This window comes from Penicillium arizonense (genome assembly GCF_001773325.1).
Source record: "Penicillium arizonense strain CBS 141311 chromosome Unknown PENARI_contig045, whole genome shotgun sequence".
In the NCBI taxonomy this organism is placed as follows: Eukaryota; Fungi; Ascomycota; class Eurotiomycetes; order Eurotiales; family Aspergillaceae; genus Penicillium; species Penicillium arizonense.
In genome coordinates, this window is record NW_019173322.1 from 13,995 (window position 1) to 34,331 (window position 20,337).

At 51.2% G+C, this 20,337-nt stretch overlaps 8 protein-coding genes across 8 annotated transcripts; 2 read left to right on the forward strand and 6 right to left on the reverse strand.

Moving 5' to 3' along the window:
- Positions 1–1,623: 1,623 nt before the first annotated feature.
- On the reverse strand, positions 1,624–2,670 carry PENARI_c045G03797 (sterol desaturase family protein; the record flags this gene model as incomplete). The annotated part of the gene is made up of 1 exon (XM_022637266.1): positions 1,624–2,670. The coding sequence occupies one exon, from the start codon at positions 2,668–2,670 to the stop codon at positions 1,624–1,626; it is 1,047 nt and encodes a 348-aa protein (XP_022482860.1).
- A 693-nt stretch (positions 2,671–3,363) lies between these two features.
- Positions 3,364–4,573, reverse strand: PENARI_c045G02572 (biotin synthase; the record flags this gene model as incomplete). Its single annotated transcript, XM_022637262.1, has 2 exons — positions 3,364–4,323; positions 4,370–4,573. 2 exons carry the CDS (start codon positions 4,571–4,573, stop codon positions 3,364–3,366), a joined length of 1,164 nt encoding a protein of 387 aa, XP_022482872.1.
- Positions 4,574–5,035: 462 nt separating this feature from the next.
- PENARI_c045G07963 (uncharacterized protein) lies at positions 5,036–5,979 on the reverse strand (the record flags this gene model as incomplete). Its single annotated transcript, XM_022637277.1, has 2 exons — positions 5,036–5,041; positions 5,311–5,979. 2 exons carry the CDS (start codon positions 5,977–5,979, stop codon positions 5,036–5,038), a joined length of 675 nt encoding a protein of 224 aa, XP_022482886.1.
- Positions 5,980–6,838: 859 nt separating this feature from the next.
- PENARI_c045G11026 (putative very-long-chain acyl-CoA synthetase family protein (CefD1)) lies at positions 6,839–8,898 on the forward strand (the record flags this gene model as incomplete). The annotated part of the gene is made up of 4 exons (XM_022637284.1): positions 6,839–6,848; positions 6,911–7,039; positions 7,089–8,427; positions 8,481–8,898. 4 exons carry the CDS (start codon positions 6,839–6,841, stop codon positions 8,896–8,898), a joined length of 1,896 nt encoding a protein of 631 aa, XP_022482867.1.
- A 281-nt stretch (positions 8,899–9,179) lies between these two features.
- PENARI_c045G00889 (CFEM domain-containing protein) lies at positions 9,180–10,922 on the reverse strand (the record flags this gene model as incomplete). The annotated part of the gene is made up of 3 exons (XM_022637257.1): positions 9,180–10,586; positions 10,636–10,809; positions 10,860–10,922. 3 exons carry the CDS (start codon positions 10,920–10,922, stop codon positions 9,180–9,182), a joined length of 1,644 nt encoding a protein of 547 aa, XP_022482863.1.
- Positions 10,923–12,030: 1,108 nt separating this feature from the next.
- Positions 12,031–13,536, reverse strand: PENARI_c045G06648 (mannitol dehydrogenase family protein; the record flags this gene model as incomplete). The annotated part of the gene is made up of 1 exon (XM_022637274.1): positions 12,031–13,536. One exon carries the CDS (start codon positions 13,534–13,536, stop codon positions 12,031–12,033), a length of 1,506 nt encoding a protein of 501 aa, XP_022482882.1.
- Positions 13,537–14,190: 654 nt separating this feature from the next.
- mcsA (putative citrate synthase Cit1) lies at positions 14,191–15,673 on the reverse strand (the record flags this gene model as incomplete). Its single annotated transcript, XM_022637281.1, has 3 exons — positions 14,191–14,394; positions 14,443–15,582; positions 15,629–15,673. The coding sequence occupies 3 exons, from the start codon at positions 15,671–15,673 to the stop codon at positions 14,191–14,193; spliced, it is 1,389 nt and encodes a 462-aa protein (XP_022482868.1).
- A 1,194-nt stretch (positions 15,674–16,867) lies between these two features.
- PENARI_c045G03460 (putative mRNA-nucleus export ATPase (Elf1)) lies at positions 16,868–20,298 on the forward strand (the record flags this gene model as incomplete). Its single annotated transcript, XM_022637264.1, has 3 exons — positions 16,868–19,461; positions 19,520–20,192; positions 20,245–20,298. The coding sequence occupies 3 exons, from the start codon at positions 16,868–16,870 to the stop codon at positions 20,296–20,298; spliced, it is 3,321 nt and encodes a 1,106-aa protein (XP_022482866.1).
- Between the last annotated feature and the right edge of the window lie 39 nt (positions 20,299–20,337).

The window sequence follows — 20,337 nt, forward strand, 5'->3', positions numbered from 1 at the left end:
AGAGGCGAACTAGCGGGGCCAGGCATCGACGCCTTCCACAGCGCTTTCCACATACAATACCTATAGAAAATCTCTGTGCAAACTTAAAAGCTGCTCCAGTCTGAGACAGTCACTGTCAAGGCTCATATGAAGTTCCAAACTCGGAAGCAGGCCGAGCATTAAGGACGCCCGAATCAATAGTGATGATGGCATGTACCAACTACAGAGCTATAGATGCAGATAACCTTGGATCAGTTCTATATCTGATCGGGCTTGTCCGGTAACTTGGCGGGCTTCATCCTTCTTGGGATTATCCCCGCGAATGGATCTTGAAGTATTTGTCACCTTGCTTGCTCAAGCTCGATCATATTTAGCTGTAGACATGCGCTTAAATCACCGGCCAAGGTTTATTTGTAAAACATATTACATCGAAGCCTCCTTCGATTAATACTCCACCAACCTTATCCAGTCTACCACCCAAAACCTTGATGTAAGACCATTGTTCGTATTCATGGCGTTGCCAAAAAAAGTCTTCAAAGGGGAAAAGAGTGAAGGGGAGTACGGCTTTGAGGGGTATTTTGTGCGTAATGGCACTAGGGGGTGTTGTGAGGATGTGCTTTTTCACGGCCCTGCTGCCGCTGATTTACACGGTAGAATCCGTGTCTGCTACTCTATGTTCATCACACATAATATAAGATCTAGAGATTCAAGCTGAAAAATCTTCAAGTTACGGGAAAGTGGATGAATTAACTATCACGTCCAGCTGTTATAATTAATGGAAGCGATACGTAGCTCGTTGGACAAGTTAGAATACCATTCACTTAGTGACGGTGTGCTGTCACTGGATATTTTACGCAATTTGAGAGTGAGGTGGTGCTTCGGGGTCCGAAACTGACAGAATTTGACAGAATCGACTTCTAAAACTACAATACATCGTGGCCATCACTAGATATAGGAACATATAGGCTCTTATTATATTATTCTGGCTGCCTAAACAGTAGTCGGTATAATATCCTGCACAAAGAGAAGTTTGGAATGCCCTGACCGCCCAGGCTGTATGTATCTTCTCTTTGGGATGAAGTAACCAAAACTTCAGCACGGCCTTCATTCAAGTCTAGGGTAGCTATAGCTGGGAGTATATAAGAAATTTGATCCGAGGGATGAGGTAGCTAAGGCCAGTAAATAGTAGTAGTATGCATTCTTCTCAGATATATATAATTCCCTAGGGATTGATCATTGGTAATTCAGTTCCTGCTAAAGGGGCGCGATAACGCTTCAAATAAGCCAAATTTACAACCAGCAGATTTAGCATTGTAATAAATAGGAACAAATGTATTCTCCAAGCCATCCCAATACTGTGATGCATTTCCTCGAGGATGCAGTGACCCATGCCAGCCTGGCCTATTCGGGGCAGACGGGGCAATACAAGCGAGGCTGAGCATACGCTCTTATCAAATTCTTCAAGACATACCAATTGTATGAAATAAGCGATATGGAAATACTTAAAAAACATAATCTAGCTGAATGGAAAAATACTCCGAATGTGGTATATGTGGACACTATTTATAAGAATCGAGCTATGTATAAGTGGCTCGCGATCACCACCTCTTATTCAACCTCTAAAGTAATATAGTGCCGACGGTCTCAGAAAAGAGGCATCCTAGCTGTATTCTCATAGTCGACATTATCCGCCGCAGACTCAATACGCTCGGTACAAGTACCAAAAATGCGATCCCACAGCCTAGTCTGCTTACCATAATTATGGCTCTTACGCCATCCCTTCCGGTGATGCAGATCATGGTCCTCAATAACAATCTCCGAATCGAACATCTGCAGTAGCCAGCTCAGCGTCGACGGTACAGTGAGATGCACGCGCAATCCACTATGCCCGAAGACTTCGGCAAAAGCCACGTACTCGTGGCAGATCCACCATTCATAAAAGCCCATCGGTAGACCCATTAGTTTGAGACTGAAATAGGTCATCATCGGTACGCCGACCATATCGAAGAACTCCTGTTCATGGTCTGCGTATGCCGCTAGTAGAGGGTTAGGGTGTTTGGTCAGGTGGTGCGTGCGGTGGAACTTCCAGAGGAAGCTCACGTCGTGCATCAGGCGGTGGTACCAGTAGAACCAGAAGTCGAGGACGATGCCGTATAGGCCGATTTCCAGGGGAAGCCACGTCCACGACATTTCGGAGGGGCGTTGGCTGGCGTTGTAGGAGAGGAAGGTTGAGAGGATCAGGCGGGACCCGGTGGTTTTGTAGAGCGATGTTACTACTTTAGCCACGCCCACGTCTGGAACGCCATCTCGTTCGTGTTTGTCCCCGTCTAGGAAGCCGTATTTGTGGCCTAGGCGGCGGAGGATATGCACTTGGTAGATGACTGTGGCGTTGAAAGCGAAGAAGTAGAAGTTGAAGGCTGTGATTGGGCCAATGGTGCGGCCAGTGTAGGCCATGTATGTCTCGTGAAGGAGGAGTGGGAGTGCAGAGTAGAAGAGTACCCAGCGTTGTAGAGACCACTGAGGCATAAAGGGAACTTTCTCTTCTTTGCTGTGCACTGGCACTTCCTTGTTGAGCTCCTGAGGATGGGCGTTGAGCACATCTAGCAGCCAGTGGTTTATGTTCCACTCACTGCGAGGTGCAGTTCGCCATGTGGATTTCATAGAATCTTTGGATGATGGTTTGGAATCCATAATGGGCGGTTTGGGTGGATTTACGGCCACTACTGGTGGCGCGGATCTGGTTTATATCATTTGCGAAGGCATGACTCATGTGAAATGAGAACCATGATGTGAAGTCTTTCCTGTGTGGATCAGTTTACCCCAACGAAACCTACACATCAAATGAACAGGAGATCGTGGATATGCCAAACGGGCGACGATCGGCGCCTGCCACATGTGAAGTTCTCCGCAGAGGGTGGCCTCGGAGTCGGCTAATCCCTTGGGGGGCATCTCAATGGCCATTTTGAGCATGTTGGGACTAAAAAGGGAACCAGTGCAATCCGATGTGGTCGAATTGATGTCCAATAATGATGGCTACATGGATCTGAGAATGGTGAATTCACAGCGTGCGTCCGGCTAAGCCTCGGCATCAGACCATTTGATAGTGGAGCACCGATCAGTTGGCGTCACGGAAAAACCGAACATTCCATGAATATCTTATGAATATTCCGGGGTAAATACGGAGTAGGAGGAGAGATGCAGCAAGTGAGGAAGTGGCTGATCCTGCATGTTGGCCAGGTCACGTGTTGATGCGCGGGCCTTGTCTATGAGGCCTCTCTGCCAAGGATCATTGCCAATACGGAGTACGATGGCTATATTTACAAAGGCCACAGACTATCCACAAAACTAAATATTGAAAACATTTTTTAACTATCTCAACTAGGTCTAAGGGCTAGCCGCGACCGGCGCAGCAGCCTCGGGTTCAGCCGTTTCAGCCGATACTGGGGCGTCAACTCTCAGCTTGGCCCTCTCGAAGCTCTTCATGGGGTAGTATCCCCAACGCTTGAACATGACATTATCCTCATCCCAGCCGTTACAGTCGGTGGTCAACATCTTCTCGCCGGTGAAGACCGCATTCGCACCGGCCTGGAAACAGGCAATCTGCTGCTCCTCGGTGAGAGCAACGCGACCGGCAGCCAGACGAACAATAGTGGCGGGCATCACGATACGGGCGGTCGCGACGGTTCGGAGCAGACGGTCAAAGGGGATCATCTTGCGGTCGCCGAGAGGAGTTCCAGGGATGGGGACAAGAGCGTTGACGGGGAAGGATTCGGGATGCGCAGGGAGGCTGGAGACGGTGTGCAGGAGCCCAATGCGGTCGGAGTCAGCCTCGCCCAGACCGAGGATCCCACCTGAGCAGACGTTGATACCGGCATCACGGACGTGTGAGAGCGTCTTTAGGCGCTCATCGTAAGAGCGGGTGGTGATAACGGATGGGTAGAATTCACGCGAGGTGTCGAGGTTGTGGTTGTATGCGGTGAGGCCGGCCTCCTTCAGCTCCTTGGCCTGATGCTCGTCGATCATGCCCAAGGTGACGCAGACCTCCATGTTCATGTCCCGGATGCCGGTGATCATCTGCTTCACATTCTTGAGACTGGTCTTGCGGCCGCGCATATCTCGCCAAGCAGCACCCATACAGAAACGGGTACTGCCATTGGCCTTGGCATTTCGTGCCTTGGTCAGTACCTCGTCAACGGGGCTCATCTTCGTGGCCTTGAGGCCAGTGTTGTGCCGCGAAGACTGGGCACAGTAGGAGCAATCCTCACTGCAGCCGCCAGTCTTGATGTTCATCAAAGTGCACATCTGGATGGCGGAGGGGTCATGGAAGCGACGGTGAACGGCAGCCTGGTGGTGTCAGTTTCTCCTCAAGCCATTGCTCTAATTGACTTACGGCCGCGTATGTGAGTTGGTTCAATGGCGTCTCGTAGATCTGCTTGACTTCATCTCGAGTCCATGTGGTGCGTGGGGCGGTTGCACCCGTTGCATCAGTCAATGTGAGAGGGATCTGATTCTGACTGGACAACACACTCGACCCCTGTACAGTCCCGTAGGACCGGAGGAATGACCGAGGCAATGAACGGATAGGGAGAGACATTGTGGTGTAAGAGGCGGAGAGAGAGAGAGAGAGAGAGAGAGATGTGCATATGAGGGGTACAGAGGAATAGTAGAGTGATTCACATTCACACGGTGTCACTGTGGGGAAAGGATCACCTAGGCTCAACCTTCACTTCACACCGGGGGATGTAGGGCGTTGGGAGGCCCAACACTGCAACTCAACCTGTTTTCCGAGGGTAACCGGTAAAAGGTTGCTGATTCCGTACTCCGTTCCTATACTTCCCTATACCTTTTATACTTCCCATACTTCCCTTCCCATATCTACTACTATATTTCCTAAATGCTCTCCCTACCTTTTCTGTTTGCGTCATGTCTAGGTCCACTATATCTATATCCGCCAATCACATCTCGCATATTAGCCAATCTCGCCCCGGTTGATCGGACCAAAGGAAAAAGCGAAAAAGTGAAAAAAAGTTCTTCAACATTAATTTAATTGATAACTTTATAACTATATAATGTTAAACAGAGATAACTCCCCTTAACCTAGTAGAAACCCCAAAACTATGCAACATACGATCGTGCTAGTCCAAACATCGAACTTACTTGGAAAATTCCCACTAAAAACAATACACAGAGGGGCATGAACTTCCCCAAAAGGACCAGTTCGAATTTAAAACGGACTATTGCTCCATTCGAGCTGTCCTGACTCGGTTGTGATTTTCCAATTTGAACACGAAGTCCACAAAAGGCGCCAAACTGCATGAACAGGCCAAATACACAGGAGAACAAGGTAATAGGCGAGTGCACCGTTGAATTGTTGCCTTGAAGACCATGACGTGAAGAACGGGACACATGGCTGGAAGTATTGGACGTCGATATCTCTTCAATTGACCCATCCGTGGACACACTGCGTGGTTGATCGGCCTCTATGCTCCGGTATCGCTCCATCGTCGCATCCTCACGGATTTCGAGGACTGAACTGTGGATCTTGATCTCCTCTGACTCGAACGGGTCATCAATGGCGTATGGAAGAATGGGATAATGAATAGGGTCACTCCACAAGGTGCTGCCTGGTTGTTTCTCTAAGGGGCGTGGGGGTTGTCTGCACGCATTTCGGTTCCTTGGATCATTTCTGAACTCGAAAATCTTCTGGTTCCATTTCTCGATATTCAATTTGCGTTGTTCTTCATGACGGCTGTGAATGAGCAGCTCGCAGAGCTTCTTCGTGTGACATTTGATCGCCTGGTCATCTGGATCCGAACATGACATGCATTCGCGCAGCAGATACCCAGCCTTTTCTTGATTTCTCTCGGAAATCACACTGCCACACTGGTGTTTGCCACGGGACTTTTTGGTTTTGGCTAGGCAGTATTGCTTGCCATTCCCAGGAGGGACAATCTGAAGATCGAGGATGCCCTCCACGGTGTAGATCGCAGCGCACGGCATTGTCGGGAAGAGGTCAAGGATAAGCAGAGCGAGAAATTACAGCGTTGTCTGTTCGTAGGCCGTTTGCCGGGGATTGTTAAGCCGTGTTCAATCCTTTGGCTTGTGGCTTTCTACATTATAATATTAGAAGTCACCCAAGGCCACAATATGTCATTCTATCTACAGCTTCTCCAGCACAGCCATCAGCCATTTCCTAACAAGCGGCTGCGCCACAGCGAAATGCATCGCCACAGGCAGCAGTTTTTACCGGAGGGTCGCAGGAGTCGAACCCTTGCTTAGTTCGAAGGATCGCACTTGAGATATTACAGAGCATCCAGGTAAGGCAGATATTGGTTAGGCAGATACTAATTCTGAGGCTGAGCTGATTCAAGGAATATGGAATTGACAGTCCAGCGGGGGCCTGGTTTTATTGCATTTCAGCTCGGTGGGAGCGGTACTTCCCCCATTCTATCCCATGGTCACCTCTTCAACTTGATTTCTCCGTAAGAGCCGGAACCATTCGAAATAGGGGAACAATTGATAGCTATAAATCACTCTTCATACTAATGTCAAAAATTTGGAGATGAGGTGAACAAGACAGGGATCGGCTATGGAAACGACCGAGGTGAAATGCATTCCCCGCATTTCGAGACTGCTAAAATTGCTTAGAAAGACAACGCGAGGATTCTCTGCGGAGTCGCTTTGCCGAGGATCTGGCATTTGTTCTTGTAGCTCCTCTTTATTACTTTGCAATTTGTTTCTTCCTTTCATTTACTTGAATATCGCACATCGAACATTGTGGTTCTATTGTTGTGCGTTGTGGTTCGGCCTACCTCGGTAACTTTTATAACGCGACCATAAGGCCTGTCTTAGCCCAAAAATGGATTTAGGTATGTCTATCGATTGTGTTGACCGTATCCATATGGCTGGAACGTGGACTGACTGAGTACAGGAACTGCTGCCGCTGCCTTGCTTGGTGGTGCTACTGTCGCCAGCTATCTGAACGCCAAATTTCATATCAAGAAAGACGTGTCAAGCATACTCACAGCGAAGAAAGCAGAACGCGAATATGCCCGCGCAGGTAGGAAACTATCCACATCAACAGCCAATGCGAGCTGACCAGTATGCAGTCAGCCATAACCGTGGGAATCCATGGTTTGTCCTGTTGGAGACTGTGAAGCGCTACCCCGACATGACCTGCCTTTGGACTCGGGAGAGATCATACACGTATCAGGAAGTGCAAGATCAGGCCTGCCAATATGCCCACTTTTTCCTATCGCAGGGCGTGAAGAAGGGCGACCTTGTGGCTGTCTATCTCCAAAACAGTGCAGAGTTTATGGCGGTGTGGTTGGCCCTCTGGAGCATTGGCTGTGCCCCTGCTGCTATCAATTACAATCTTTCTGGTGATGCGCTCTTGCACTGCTTGAAGATCAGTGGCTCGAAGCTTCTCTTAGTCGACGAAGACTCTGGCTGTCGGGAGCGCATAGGGGAGTCTCTGGATGCCATCACTGACCTCGAAATGAAACCCATGACGCTTGATGGCTCCCTCAAGGCGCAAATTAATACCTTCCCGACGTCTCTGCCGCCAAAGGAGCTGGCGAAGCATATCAAGGGCGAGTTCCCGGCCATTCTGATCTATACCTCGGGAACTACTGGTTTGCCCAAGGGCTGTGCATTCACCATGGCTCGACTCTACACTACTCTCTTCCTACGCCAGGGGATGATGGGAGATAAACCTGGCCCGGACGGTGATCGATGGTACAATTGTATGCCTTTATACCACGGTACTGGTGCGATTTCACTGGCCTCGTGTTTGGTCATGGGAGTCAGCATCGCCATCGGTCCAAAGTTCAGTGTTCGCAACTTCTGGAATGATATTCGCGACTCCGAGTCTACTATTTTTGTCTACGTCGGCGAGACAGCTCGCTATCTACTTGCTCCGCCGCCCTCACCCCAGGACAAGAACCACAGGGTCCGGTGCATGTACGGTAATGGCCTTCGCCCAGACGTTTGGGAACAATTCCGTGACCGGTTTGGAGTTCCAGAGGTGGGAGAGTTCTTCAACAGCAGCGAGGGAATTTTCGGTCTCTTCAACTACAACCGCGGTCCATTCACAGCTGGCAGTGTTGGCCACCATGGCCTGATCATGCGTGGGGTAATGCATAATGTCTACGTTCCGGTGGCAATTGACCCGGAAACTGGCGATATCCTTCGGGATTCAAAGACAGGCTTTGCAGTTCGCTCGCCTTATGAGCAGGGCGGAGAGATTCTCGTCAATATCCCCGGCGAAGAAGTTTTCCAGGGATACTGGCGCAATACTGAAGCGACCAATAAGAAATTCCTGCGTGATGTCTTCAAAAAGGGAGATCTGTACTACCGCTCTGGTGATGCTCTGCGCCGACTTAGTGACGGTCGTTGGTACTTCCTCGACCGACTGGGCGATACTTTCCGTTGGAAGAGTGAAAACGTGTAAGTAGATCCACTAACATTATGAAGTCAGGGCTGACCACTCTACCTAACAGCGCTACTGCGGAAGTCTCCGAGGTCATAGGTCAGTTCCCTGGCGTGACCGAGGCCAACGTGTATGGTGTCCGGCTCCCTAATCACGAAGGACGAGCCGGCTGTGCAGCGATCCAGATTAGTCCAGAAGCACGTCAGACATTTGACTACAGAGCACTTGCTCGCTTTGCCCGCTCTAAGCTTCCTCGATATGCTGTTCCGCTTTTCCTGCGTGTTGTCGAAAATCCAAGTCATATCCACAATCATAAACAGAACAAGGTACCTCTCCGCGACGAGGGTGTAGATCCTGCGCTCCTTGGTACCAAGGCACCAGCAGGGAAGGATGATCATTTCCTTTGGATTGCCCCTGGCGAAGACAGCTATTCGCCCTATGGGCAGAAGGAGTGGAATCAATTGTCAGACGGAAGTGCTCGGTTGTAATTGATGTGCATTTACTCAATTTATAACGCCGAGCCTTCAGTTGAGACATCGTTTCAAGAAGCATTCCGCCACTAGTGCTGAAATATGCGTTCCATTTTTCAGCTTGCACTCTCGCCTCGGAAATAGCAAATATTACGCATAGAGGAGATTTTTCAGGACAAGGTTATCTGCGGTCTTGTGTTTATACCTATGACATTCACCCATTAAATTCGCTTTGAATGTAGAAACATCCTGAATTATATCACAAAAGCTTCAAGATATATGATAACTCAACACTGAAGCTAGTAAAGAGAAAGGGCAAGGATAGCCACAGCAAATGCCCACAAGCTCTCCAAACCTGATCTTGATCCACTGTTAGAAGCCACGAAAGTTTCAGTGGGCTTCGACGCAGTAGTGGTATAAACAGACGAAGTTGTAGTTTTACACTTAGTTGTCATGGTCGATGTCGGTGATGAGTGGGAAGTATGACTCCACTCAGTAGCGGTGGGAGTGATAAGAACGAGGTTCACGGTGGTTGAGGAAGAACCCGTAACTGTGCTGAATCCAACCTGCGGGACAGTAACCGTGTGAGAAGACCAGGTGATAGTAGTACATGGGGTGTGAGGAGCTCGCGTGACCGCACTGACGTTCTCGACAGGTGTAGTGGTAATACTAGCAAACTGAGAGGGGATGCTGGTCTTGGTAGCTGGACCATGAGGAGTGCTAGTGGGGACGATGTTGACAATAGCTGGGTTCTTGGGTACATATGATGCACAAATACCGGCGAAGTAAGAAAGAGCAGACTGGATCTCCTGGTCTGATTTACCCCAGGCATGAATGCAGGAAGTGACCTTGTCTGTAAACTCGGAAGATGGACAGAAGCAGGCCGCATCGCTGTTAGAGTCGCACTTAGGAATCGAGAGCCAAGTGTTCATACACTTGGGGACCAAGTTAGGGCACGGGGCGTGTGTGCTGGGTGAGGAAGGGATTGGTTCCGAAGAAGTGACAGCAGGAGATGGCTCGCCAGTTTTGGATGTGACCCGGGGGGGTAGATTCGGGACCGAGGCGTGAGAGCTCTCATGAGAGACTCCAGTTGAAGTTGTTTCCCAGCCGAGTGAGTGCAGATGTCCAGTTTCAGTGGATTTATAAGGGCAGACAGTGGTCGATAGTACATATGTCGAGGTTACCACCACAGTCGAATGTGCAGGGCACTGGGTAACAGTTGGTGCACAGCTGGTAACCAAAAATTCGGCGGTGGTCCACACTGTGGAGGTGGTAGGGAAAGAGATATCCGGTGCGCTGGACGTGGCCATATGCGAAGACACAGGGATAGTAGTCGAGCTCGGGGTAGGCTCCGGGTAGGACTGAGATTCACTGGCGACTGAGTGAGGGGGCTTTTCCCCAGCAGAACAGTCGAAATCGATTTGGTGAAGGTCTAGTTCACACTCGCCGAACTTGCTCTGCTCAGGAAGTTTAAACTCGACCGAGACCGCGCCACCACACTGGTCATTCTCGACATCGACTCCCTCGGGCGAGCTGCTAACTACCTGGTGACAAGAGCGGCCGTTGGGTGTCTTGTAGGTAAGGATGACATCGGTTTGTCGAGAAGTTGAAAGGTGAAAGTTCCGAACAGAGAAAGGAGCATCGGTAGCATCCACCTTAAGTGCCCAGTCGTCGTATCTAGAAAGTGTTCCTCCAATACAGTTCCCCTTTTGACAATTAGTATCAACTTATTTGACATTTATCGCCTGAACTCACTCCTGTGGATCCCCCGCAGTCATTCTTAGGGCTAAATCCAACAAAGTCGAAGCCGTCATAATCCCAGTCATCATCGTCTGCCAGCTCAAACCAGTCAAAGCCAGTCTCTTGGACATTCGAACACTGATTGTCAGTGTTTTCCGGGCTGGTGTAGCAGGTGTCGGTACCCCACCACTGATATATGATTAGATTTCATGTTTCAACTTCTTTAGAGGAAAACTCACCAGGCCCGCTGGGTGGGCGAGTGTAGCGACACCAAAAAGCGAAAGGAACGCAACTGTCTTCATATTGGAAGATGTCGGAAACGAAGTAGGTTAAATTGCGGGGGTTAACGACAGGCAGCAATTATCCACGCTTGAACTAACGAGCGTTTGTCTGGCGAAAAGACGAAAAGGAGAGCGAAGCGAGGTTGTCGACTGAATGTGATAGTGAACCACCCAAGATCGGGAAAGTGGAAGCTTTTAAGCTTCACAAGGTGAAGGCCAAATAGAGCTGAGCTATACAGAAGAGTATCCATGTGCCTCTGTTTACTATCAACAAACAACATAGAATGCGCCATCAGAGTGATGGTTGCTGTGCTGATGCTAAAAAGCCCTCTCAGGCCAATCACCAGACACTCTTCTAACTGTCCGTTTCGTGTATCTGGTTTCTCAAAGGGAGGTATCAAGGAATGCGGCGTTTTGCAGATGCAGAGAAAAGTTAGAATATCAATAAGCAGCATGAAAAAGGTACACTCGTGTAATTGTTTCCTCAGAAAGAGATTCCATGTAGCTTTACATAGTATTAAGAATAAATTTAGCTTAAATAACAAGAGATATATTGAGATCAGGGGGTTGGGATCATCCCCGGTCTACAGAGCCCATTTAGACATTAAACTGCATCCCAGACCATTCCATCAGCGGTTGGGGTCTTTTGTTTATTACCTAGGGCCTAAACAAAACAAACACCATGCCAATAACAAGCCAGGCCCTCTGACCGGGACTCCATGAAGCTTGATTTCGAGGTTGCGTCCTTAACCCTTGCTTCATCCCAGGAAAAGAGGCAAAAGTAGACGATGGAGATCTAGACTGGAAACTGGACCTCCGAACTATGTTCCGCTGCATTCCAATCTTGACCCTTGCAATTTCCTCTATTTGTTCTAATATCCTGCGATGCCTTGTGTCTTTGGGCACAAATCGTACTCCAGTGAACTAATTTCAGGCCGCCGTGACCCCAAGTGGACGCGCATAGAGTGATAAGTATGTAATTTTATCTGGGCTATCATCTATCTCTATGTTTTGCTTTTCTCGTAAATCACTCCGCTCGTGACGCATTCGTAGAAAACAACGTGAACATCAAACAAGATACAAATATCTAGTGGGTCTTTTTCGCCAATAAAACGCTCCGAACCGTCAATTAATCAACGTACTTGGGAAGCGTCTTCATGATGCCGTCCCGCGCAATTTCCTCCATAGCCGTGGTGATTGTCTCAATGAACCGCTTGTCGCTGCGCAAGTCGTCACCGAACAGGTTCTTAATACTGAGCAGCTCTCTGGGGTTAGTTCCTCCAGCGGCAGCCTTAGCCTGGAGCTCCTCGCGCATAGGGTCGTCGACTTGGAACTTTTGGCCGTTGTCATCGACACCGTGGAGGTAGCGGAACCAAGCGGCTGCGACGAAGCACAGGCGGCGGAATGGGCCAGACACCCAGATGGCCTCGGCAATGGACGGCATAATGAACTGTGGGATCTTGCCAGAAGCGTTGAGGGCCACACGAGGCAGCTGGTCCATGATAGTTGGGTTGGAGAAGCGCTCGATGAGCGTGTTGCAATACTCATCAATGTTAACGCCCGGGATGTCGGGTAGCAGCGGCTTCACCTCGTCCTGCATCATCTGCCATACGAACTTCCGGAAGAGCGGGTGCTCCATGACCTCGTGGACGTATTTGAAGCCGGCCATCTGGCCTGGGTACCCAATCGCCGAGTGGCTACCATTGAGTAGACGCAGCTTGTGCTTCTCGAACTGCTCGACGTCGTGGACATTGTTGACAAGCTGAACACCAACCTTCTCAAATGGTGGGCGGCCATCGCAGAATCGGTCCTCGATCACCCACTGCATGAAGGGCTCTGTGACAACCGGCCAGGAGTCTTCAATACCAAAGTTTTCTGCGAGTGACTTCTTATCGGCGGGCGAGGTCTGAGGTGTGATACGGTCAACCATTGCATTGGGGAAGTGGCCTTCCTCAGAAATCCACTTGGCAAGCTCAGGGTTGCGCAGGCGGGCAAACGATTCGAGCATGTGCCGTGTGATAGAACCATTCTTCTGCATGTTATCACACGACATGACGGTGAAGGGTTTGAGGCCTTGCTGGTGACGGCGTGCGAGGGCAGCGTAGAGGAAGCCGAAAGTGGTACGGGGTGCCTTATCGTTGGCTGGGTTGAGATCGAACTGAATGTCGGGGTTCTCGCTTTGAAGCTCGTGGGTGTTCTCGTTGTAGTAGTAGCCGCTCTCAGTGATGGTGAGCGACACAATGTGGGTATCAGGGTGGGCCATCTTGGCGATCACGGCCTCGCGGTCATCGGGCGCAAAGAGGTAGGAGTTAATGCTGCCAACAACGTTGGCGGCGCTTCCTTTGGCCGAACGCTCAATAACAGTGTAGAGGTGGTCCTGCGAGCCCAAGGCATCGCGCATAGCGACATCGAAGGGCTGCAAGCCGACACCACAGATCGCATAGTCCGTCACACCATGGTTTTGCATTAATTCGTGAACATAGACAGCCAGGTGAGCTCGGTGGAAGCCACCAATGCCGATATGAACGATTCCCTCCTTGACAGCATCGCCGCGGGGATAGGTTGGGACCTTCACCTGGTCGCCTGCGGTGGAAATCTGTGAAAGGTTGGCACTGTTAAGCTTGAGGGGAGCCATTGTGATGAAAGAAAAAGAAAGGGATGTAAGGAATGAATTGAGCAGAGATAGCCAGTTTTGACCGCTCATCCGGAAACTGGTCAGCGAGGCGTATTACATCATGTGGGGACCTGGGGCGAACCTCAAAGGCCAATGGGGCCGCTGAAGGCCGATGGAGTTGGCGAAATGAAGTTAGTGATTCGATCGCTTTCGTTCTGTCACGTGGTTTCCGTCCGTTTCCAGGAAAGTCGAGGCCGATAACGGCCTTTCTGTACCTTGATTGTTTGAAGGTGGGCCCCGAGATACTGGAGATATTATAGTTAAATATACAAAGAGATCTGGAAAGGATTAGGCAATGGAAAATTAGAGAGGGTCAGTTGACCAAGTGGGGAGTTGACAGGTCAGCTTATACAGTTACATGTATATGCACGCCTAGATTAACTGTTTACAGGTAGATCAGCCACGTTCGGTCAGATCCTAAAATAGACTGTAGGGCTGGTTTATTCTCATATATTGATTGGACTTTTGCCAGATATCCAGTCTATGTCAACAAGCAGTGGTCTAACCAACAAAATAGCATAAATAAAAGAAAACATCTCGCTTTGCATCGAATTCATCAATTGAACCATCAGTGGTCAATAAGCATCAGGTTGCACCAGGCTACCAGGATGACATTTATTTCTTGAGCAGGCCCAGGAGGTTGATGCTCTTGGGGCGCTCAATGGGCATGCCTAGAGCGCGATCCCAAATCAGCTGGACAAGGGGACCAAGGGCACGACTGACACCGAAGGTAACGGTGTAGTACAGAGGCTGCTGGAAGCCATAGTGATAGAAGAGAACACCACTGGCGGCGTCAACGTTAGGGTGAGGGTTCTTGGTCTGCAGATCGTTAGTTCATGTGTCTAGATAATCCAGGCATCAACATACTTTGCCGTGCTCGGTGAGTACACCTGGAGCAATCTCCGAGTTTTTCTTGACCAGCTGGAACACCGGGTTGGCCAGGACATCAGGGCGGGTGGCAGCAAAGTCCATCAAAGCTTCAAAACGGGGGTCGGGCTTGCGCAGGACACCGTGACCATAGCCAGGAACCACACGGCCCGACTTGAGGGTGTCCCAGAGGTAGGTGCGAACATCCTCGTCGCTGAATTTGGTGCCGATCTTGTCCTGCATAGCCATGATCCAACGGAGGACCTCCTGAGCAGCCAGACCGTGGAGTGGGCCGGCGAGACCCAAAAGCCCAGCGCTGTAGCTGAGGAAGGGGTCACTGAGAGCACTTCCGACTAAGTGAGTTGCATGGGCAGACACGTTACCACCCTCATGGTCACCATGCAGGGCTAGATACAGACGCAGCAGGTCGTGGAAGTCCTCGTTCTGCGAGCCACCCTTGCCCAGCAGTTCTGCAAAGTTGTATGACCAATCCTGAGCGGCATCAAGCTTTTGCGTGCCTACCGCATCAATTTCGTTCGGGCGGAAGACGAGTGCAGCCACTCGGGGGATCTTAGCGAGGAGGGAGATGCTGTCATCAAATGTGGGCTCCCAGTACTCGGCCTTGTTAATGCCCTTCTCGTAGGCCTTGGCAAACTTGGACTCGGTGTTCAGAGCGGCTACGGCAATTGACAGCTGGGTCATAGGGTGCATCGAAGAAGGGAAAGACTTGATCAGGTCAAGAATGTGCGGCGGCAGCTCCGACTTCTCGGCCAACTCTCGCGAAAAGGCGCGAACTTGGCCCGTGGAGGGCACTTGACCGGTCAACAGCAGCCAGAACATGGCCTCGGGGAGCATCTCTGTGCCTGAGGTGCCCTTGGGCAACTCTTTCTGGCAGTCCTTGATGGTCTTGCCGTGGAAGCGGATTCCCTCGTCGGGGTCCAGGACAGAGCCTTCCCATAGCATGGCCTTGAGACCCCGCATGCCACCAATAACATTGCCGACCTTGACATCCCCGATCGCCTCGTCACTCTGGGCCTTCACCTTCTGGAGAAGCTCTCGCTTCGCGGGGATGACGTCTTTCAGTGTCGTCTTCAGATCGGGTTCAGTGGCATATTGACGGGAAAAGATGGGCCGCGTCACCTAGAATCAATTAGAGGCGGTCTCTCGCAGTGGCCTCTGGACTCACCTGGGCGAATTTGGAAGCGTGGCGGGTGGATCTCCAAAGGGCCATTGTGTTGATGGGTCCGGGGTAGTTTTGCGGGGGCGGGAGAGAACGCGGGGAGGGATGAAGCTGAAAAAAACACAGCAATTGAGGTATCGCGAGATTGAAAGAAAAAGAGGGAGGAAAATAGCCGAACTTATGCAGTGATCGGCCTATATGCGTCGGTTGAACGCGGGGACAGGGGGGGGTTGCAGTCTACCGAGGCCCGTGGCGGTTGCATGCGGCATCGGCTGTGGAAGCTGACCGGCTTGGAAAACTGTCTATACATTATGCTTATAATTGTAGCTGCTATGAGCAATAAGTAAACTAATACTACCTCTTCCACTCAACTATATAATCTGAGTCAGGTGGTATTGAAATTTAGCGCATTCATAGGTGTAGGACTGTATAGTACTTATGAGGTGGTTTGGGAGTACAATCCTGTATAGATCGTTAGGGTCTAAGTCAGTGTTTCTCTTTGTTAGTATTAGACAACTCTCACTCAACATATGTAAACAGAGAGTTAACCAAATGTTCCGGATCGCTTATCGGTGGAGGAGATATATATTCCAGATTAAGTTGGACCATACGTGTTGGAGCCGACGTGAAGGTAGAAGCAAAAATAGCTACGAATGACCAGGTGAGAACACCAGAAATGACAATGCAATTGAACTTCTATACGGGAATTGGCGTACATCGACATGTGGGTGACGTAGATCCGAGACAGAAGCTGAGGCATCAAGACTGCAAGGCCATAAGGCATAGGAAAGGCACCATATCTCGACACCAAGTCTTCGAGGCACCAAGGCATCAAGGCAGAATGTGATGACCAATGCGGTTAGCCGCCTTTGTCATCTGGTCCCGCGCCGCCCGCTGATTGGCTGAGTCAGCAAAACAAAAAAAAATTTGGGTGGATCAGCAATCAAGCGGCGATAGTATTATTCTTCACTCTCCCCTCCTCGCTTTTTTTTTTTTTTTCGTGTTTGGGTCATCTGGGTGTCTGAGAATCGTCTTGTATAGAACCTGCGATTCCACCTGATCCTCGATTCTCTGTGTGTGTGTGCGCGCGAGTTGCGCTCTGATCGCCCTTTGTGCCCCAGGAGTTGCCCCTCTCACATCGAGGCCCCTTCACTTCTGTCTCCTCGATATCGTTGATATCGACGCTCACCCCTTGAGCCCCTCATTCTCTGGACAATGCCACACACGGTGTCCCCTGAGACCGCCATGCCGACCGTTGTCGCAAAGGGCCCCTCCGGCGTGCCCCCCACTACCGAAGAGATTTCGTCCCTTCTCAACACTATCTTCTCCGCCGAGTCCTCCCAGCAGTCCCTCGATGGCGCATATGCGTTGACCAACCTTCTCATTCAGAGCGTGGGTTGCGCAGGCCTCCTGAACTACGACATTCTCGCCGAGACGAAGAAGGCTGCCGTTGATAAGAAGAATGGCGCCAAGCGTGAGAGTGCCATGCTTATCATTGGCGCTCTGTTCGAGCGCTTCCCTCGCGAGTTCCCTCTCAGTGAATACGTGTTCCTGATGCACGATGGCGGCATCTTTAACATTGCACTGGATTCCCTGGCCGACAAGGGTGCTGTCGTACGCGATGCTGCCCAGTACGCCATCGACGCTCTCTTCGGGGCTCTCAGCCCCGAGGCTATGGTCAACGCCCTGCTGCCCGCCCTAGAGAGCTACCTGAGCAAAGGTTCTGGTAAGTGGCAGGGTTTCGTTGGCGCTTATTCGCTTCTTGAGAAGATGGCCGTCAAGGCGCAACTTGGCAACGGCACCAAGGAGGAAGAGCGTCAAAAGGACCTGCTGCGCGATGCAATGGGCAAGACCCTGAAGGAGCTCATTCCTATCGTCGAGTCCGGTATGCATGACTTGAAGGCTGAAGTGACCAAGCAGTCCTGCAAGACCATGAACGCCCTCACCACCCTCTTGTCCAACGACGATGTCGCCCCCCGTATCCCGCTTCTGATTAAGACCATGGAGCAACCCTCTGCCCAGACACTCCAGAAGGCAATCCACGCCCTCTCCCAGACTACTTTCGTCGCCATTGTCACATCCCCTGTGTTGGCCATGCTCACCCCTCTTCTCGAGCGGTCCCTCAACACTCCCACCACTCCTCAAGAAACTCTGCGCCAGACCGTGGTCGTTGTGGAGAACTTGACCAAGCTGGTTCACGACCCCATGGAGGCTCGTACTTTCCTTCCCAAGCTCCAGCCTGGTGTAAAGTCCGTCAAGGACCGTGCCTCTCTACCCGAGGTCCGTGAATTGTCGGCCCGCGCTCTCGACGTGATCGAAAAGGCTATGAGTGACAGCAATGTCGCGACTGGTTCTATCATGAAGATCACGCCTGAGGAGGTCCTGACTGTGTTGGACGCCAAGATTCAGGAACAGGGCGGCCTTGCTGGCTTTGGCGACGTGAAGCTGCAGGAGGCGGTCAAGTTCTTCGTTGCCGGCATGATCCGTGAGGACATCAACTGCCGCATGTACGACCGTATCCCAGCCTGTACTGCCCCTTACCTCCGTGGTCTCATGTCGGAGGAAAAGGCTACTGCCGTTGCTACTGCTGTCGAGGCCCACTACGTTGCCGAGGACGAGATCAAGTACGGCAAGCCTGCTCCCGAAGACCCCAATGAGGTGGAGATTGTCAATGCCGACTTCTCTCTCGCTTACGGAGGTATGCTACTGCTCTCTCACACCAAGCTGCGCCTCCTCAAGGGTCACCGTTACGGTCTCTGCGGTCGCAACGGTGCTGGAAAATCCACCTTGATGCGCAGTATCGCCAACGACAAGCTCGAGGGTTTCCCTCCTCAGGACCAAGTGCGCACTTGCTTTGTCGAGCACAACCAGGGTGAGGATGCGGACCTCAGCATTTTCGAGTATGTGTCCAAGGATCCCAAGATTGCCTCTCAAGGCAAGGAGCACATCGCCGAGGTTCTCCTCGAGTTCGGCTTCACCGATGGCCCTGAGGGTCGCCAGTCCCAGCCTGTGGGCTCCCTGTCCGGTGGATGGAAGATGAAGTTGGCTCTGGCCCGTGCCATGCTCCAGAAGGCCGATGTCCTCCTGCTGGACGAACCGACTAACCACTTGGATGTGGCCAACGTCAAATGGTTGCAGGAGTACCTCAAGAAGCACACTGACATCACCAGTTTGATCGTCAGTCACGACTCTGGCTTCCTGGATGAGGTCTGCACAGACATCTACCACTACGAGGGCAAGAAGCTCGTTTCCTACAAGGGTAACCTTGCCGACTTTGTCAAGGTCAAGCCCGAGGGAAAGAGTTACTACACCCTGTCTGCCTCCAATGTGCAGTTCAAGTTCCCTCCTCCCGGTATTCTATCTGGTATCAAGTCCCAGACCCGTGCCATTCTTCGCATGAGCAACGTTTCTTTCACCTACCCCAATGCCCCCAAGCCATCTCTGCATGATGCCTCGTTGTCACTTACCCTCTCCTCCCGCGTGGCCATCATCGGAGGTAACGGTGCTGGAAAGTCCACCTTCATCAAGATCCTGACTGGTGAAACCATTCCCCAGAGTGGCAAGGTCGAGAAGCACCCCAATTTGCGTATTGGTTACATCAAGCAGCACGCTCTTGAGCACGTGGAGATGCACTTGGAGAAGACCCCCAGTCAGTACCTCCAGTGGCGTTATGCCAACGGTGATGACCGTGAAGTGTTCCTTAAGCAGACACGTATCTTGACTGAAGCCGACAAGGCTCAGCTCGAGAAGCACGTTGACTTGGGTGACGGTCGCGGTGCCCGCCGTATCGAAGCCTTGATTGGTCGCCAGAAGTGGAAGAAGTCCTTCCAGTATGAGGTGTAAGTTGACCTTTATCGTGCCTTTTCTTTGGTATATCTTTACTAATCTCATCCACAGGAAATGGGTTGGTCTCCTTCCCAAGAACAACACCATGATCTCACGCGAGACCTTACTGGAGCTCGGCTTCTTCAAGATGGTCCAAGAGTTCGATGATCACGAGGCTTCGCGTGAAGGTCTCGGTTTCCGTGTTCTTGACCCCAAGACCATCTCCAAGCACTTCGAGGATATCGGCATGGACCCCGAGATCGCCAACCACAACGAGATCTCCGGTCTGTCCGGTGGTCAGAAGGTCAAGGTCGTGCTGGCCGGCGCCATGTGGAACAACCCCCATCTGCTGGTCCTGGACGAGCCGACTAACTTCTTGGACCGTGACTCCCTGGGTGGTCTGGCTGTGGCCATTCGTGACTTCAAGGGTGGCGTTGTTATGATTTCTCACAACGAAGAGTTCGTGGGCGCCCTCTGCCCTGAGCAGTTGCACATCGCCGACGGACGTGTCGTCAGCCGTACCAACAACGCCGTCAGCCTGGACCGCTTCGAGGACAGCGCTCCGAACACGCCCTCTGCCCCTGGCACCCCTGCCACTGGCTCGGCTACCACCAGCGCTGCCCCATCTGCCGTTAACTCTGGAGATGAAGGCGAACTCAAGTTCCGCGCTAAGAAGAAGAAGAAGATGACCCGTGCCCAGCTCAAGGACCGTGAGGCCCGCCGCCGTCTTCGTCACATCGAATGGGTGAGTTTCCTATCCTGCTGCGTTACTATCGAACTGTACTAATATATTCTAGTTGAACTCCCCCAAGGGCACCCCCAAGCCCCAGGATACCGACGATGAGGCCTAATCACGCCTCTCAGAGCATTATTTATCGTTATCGCAGGGG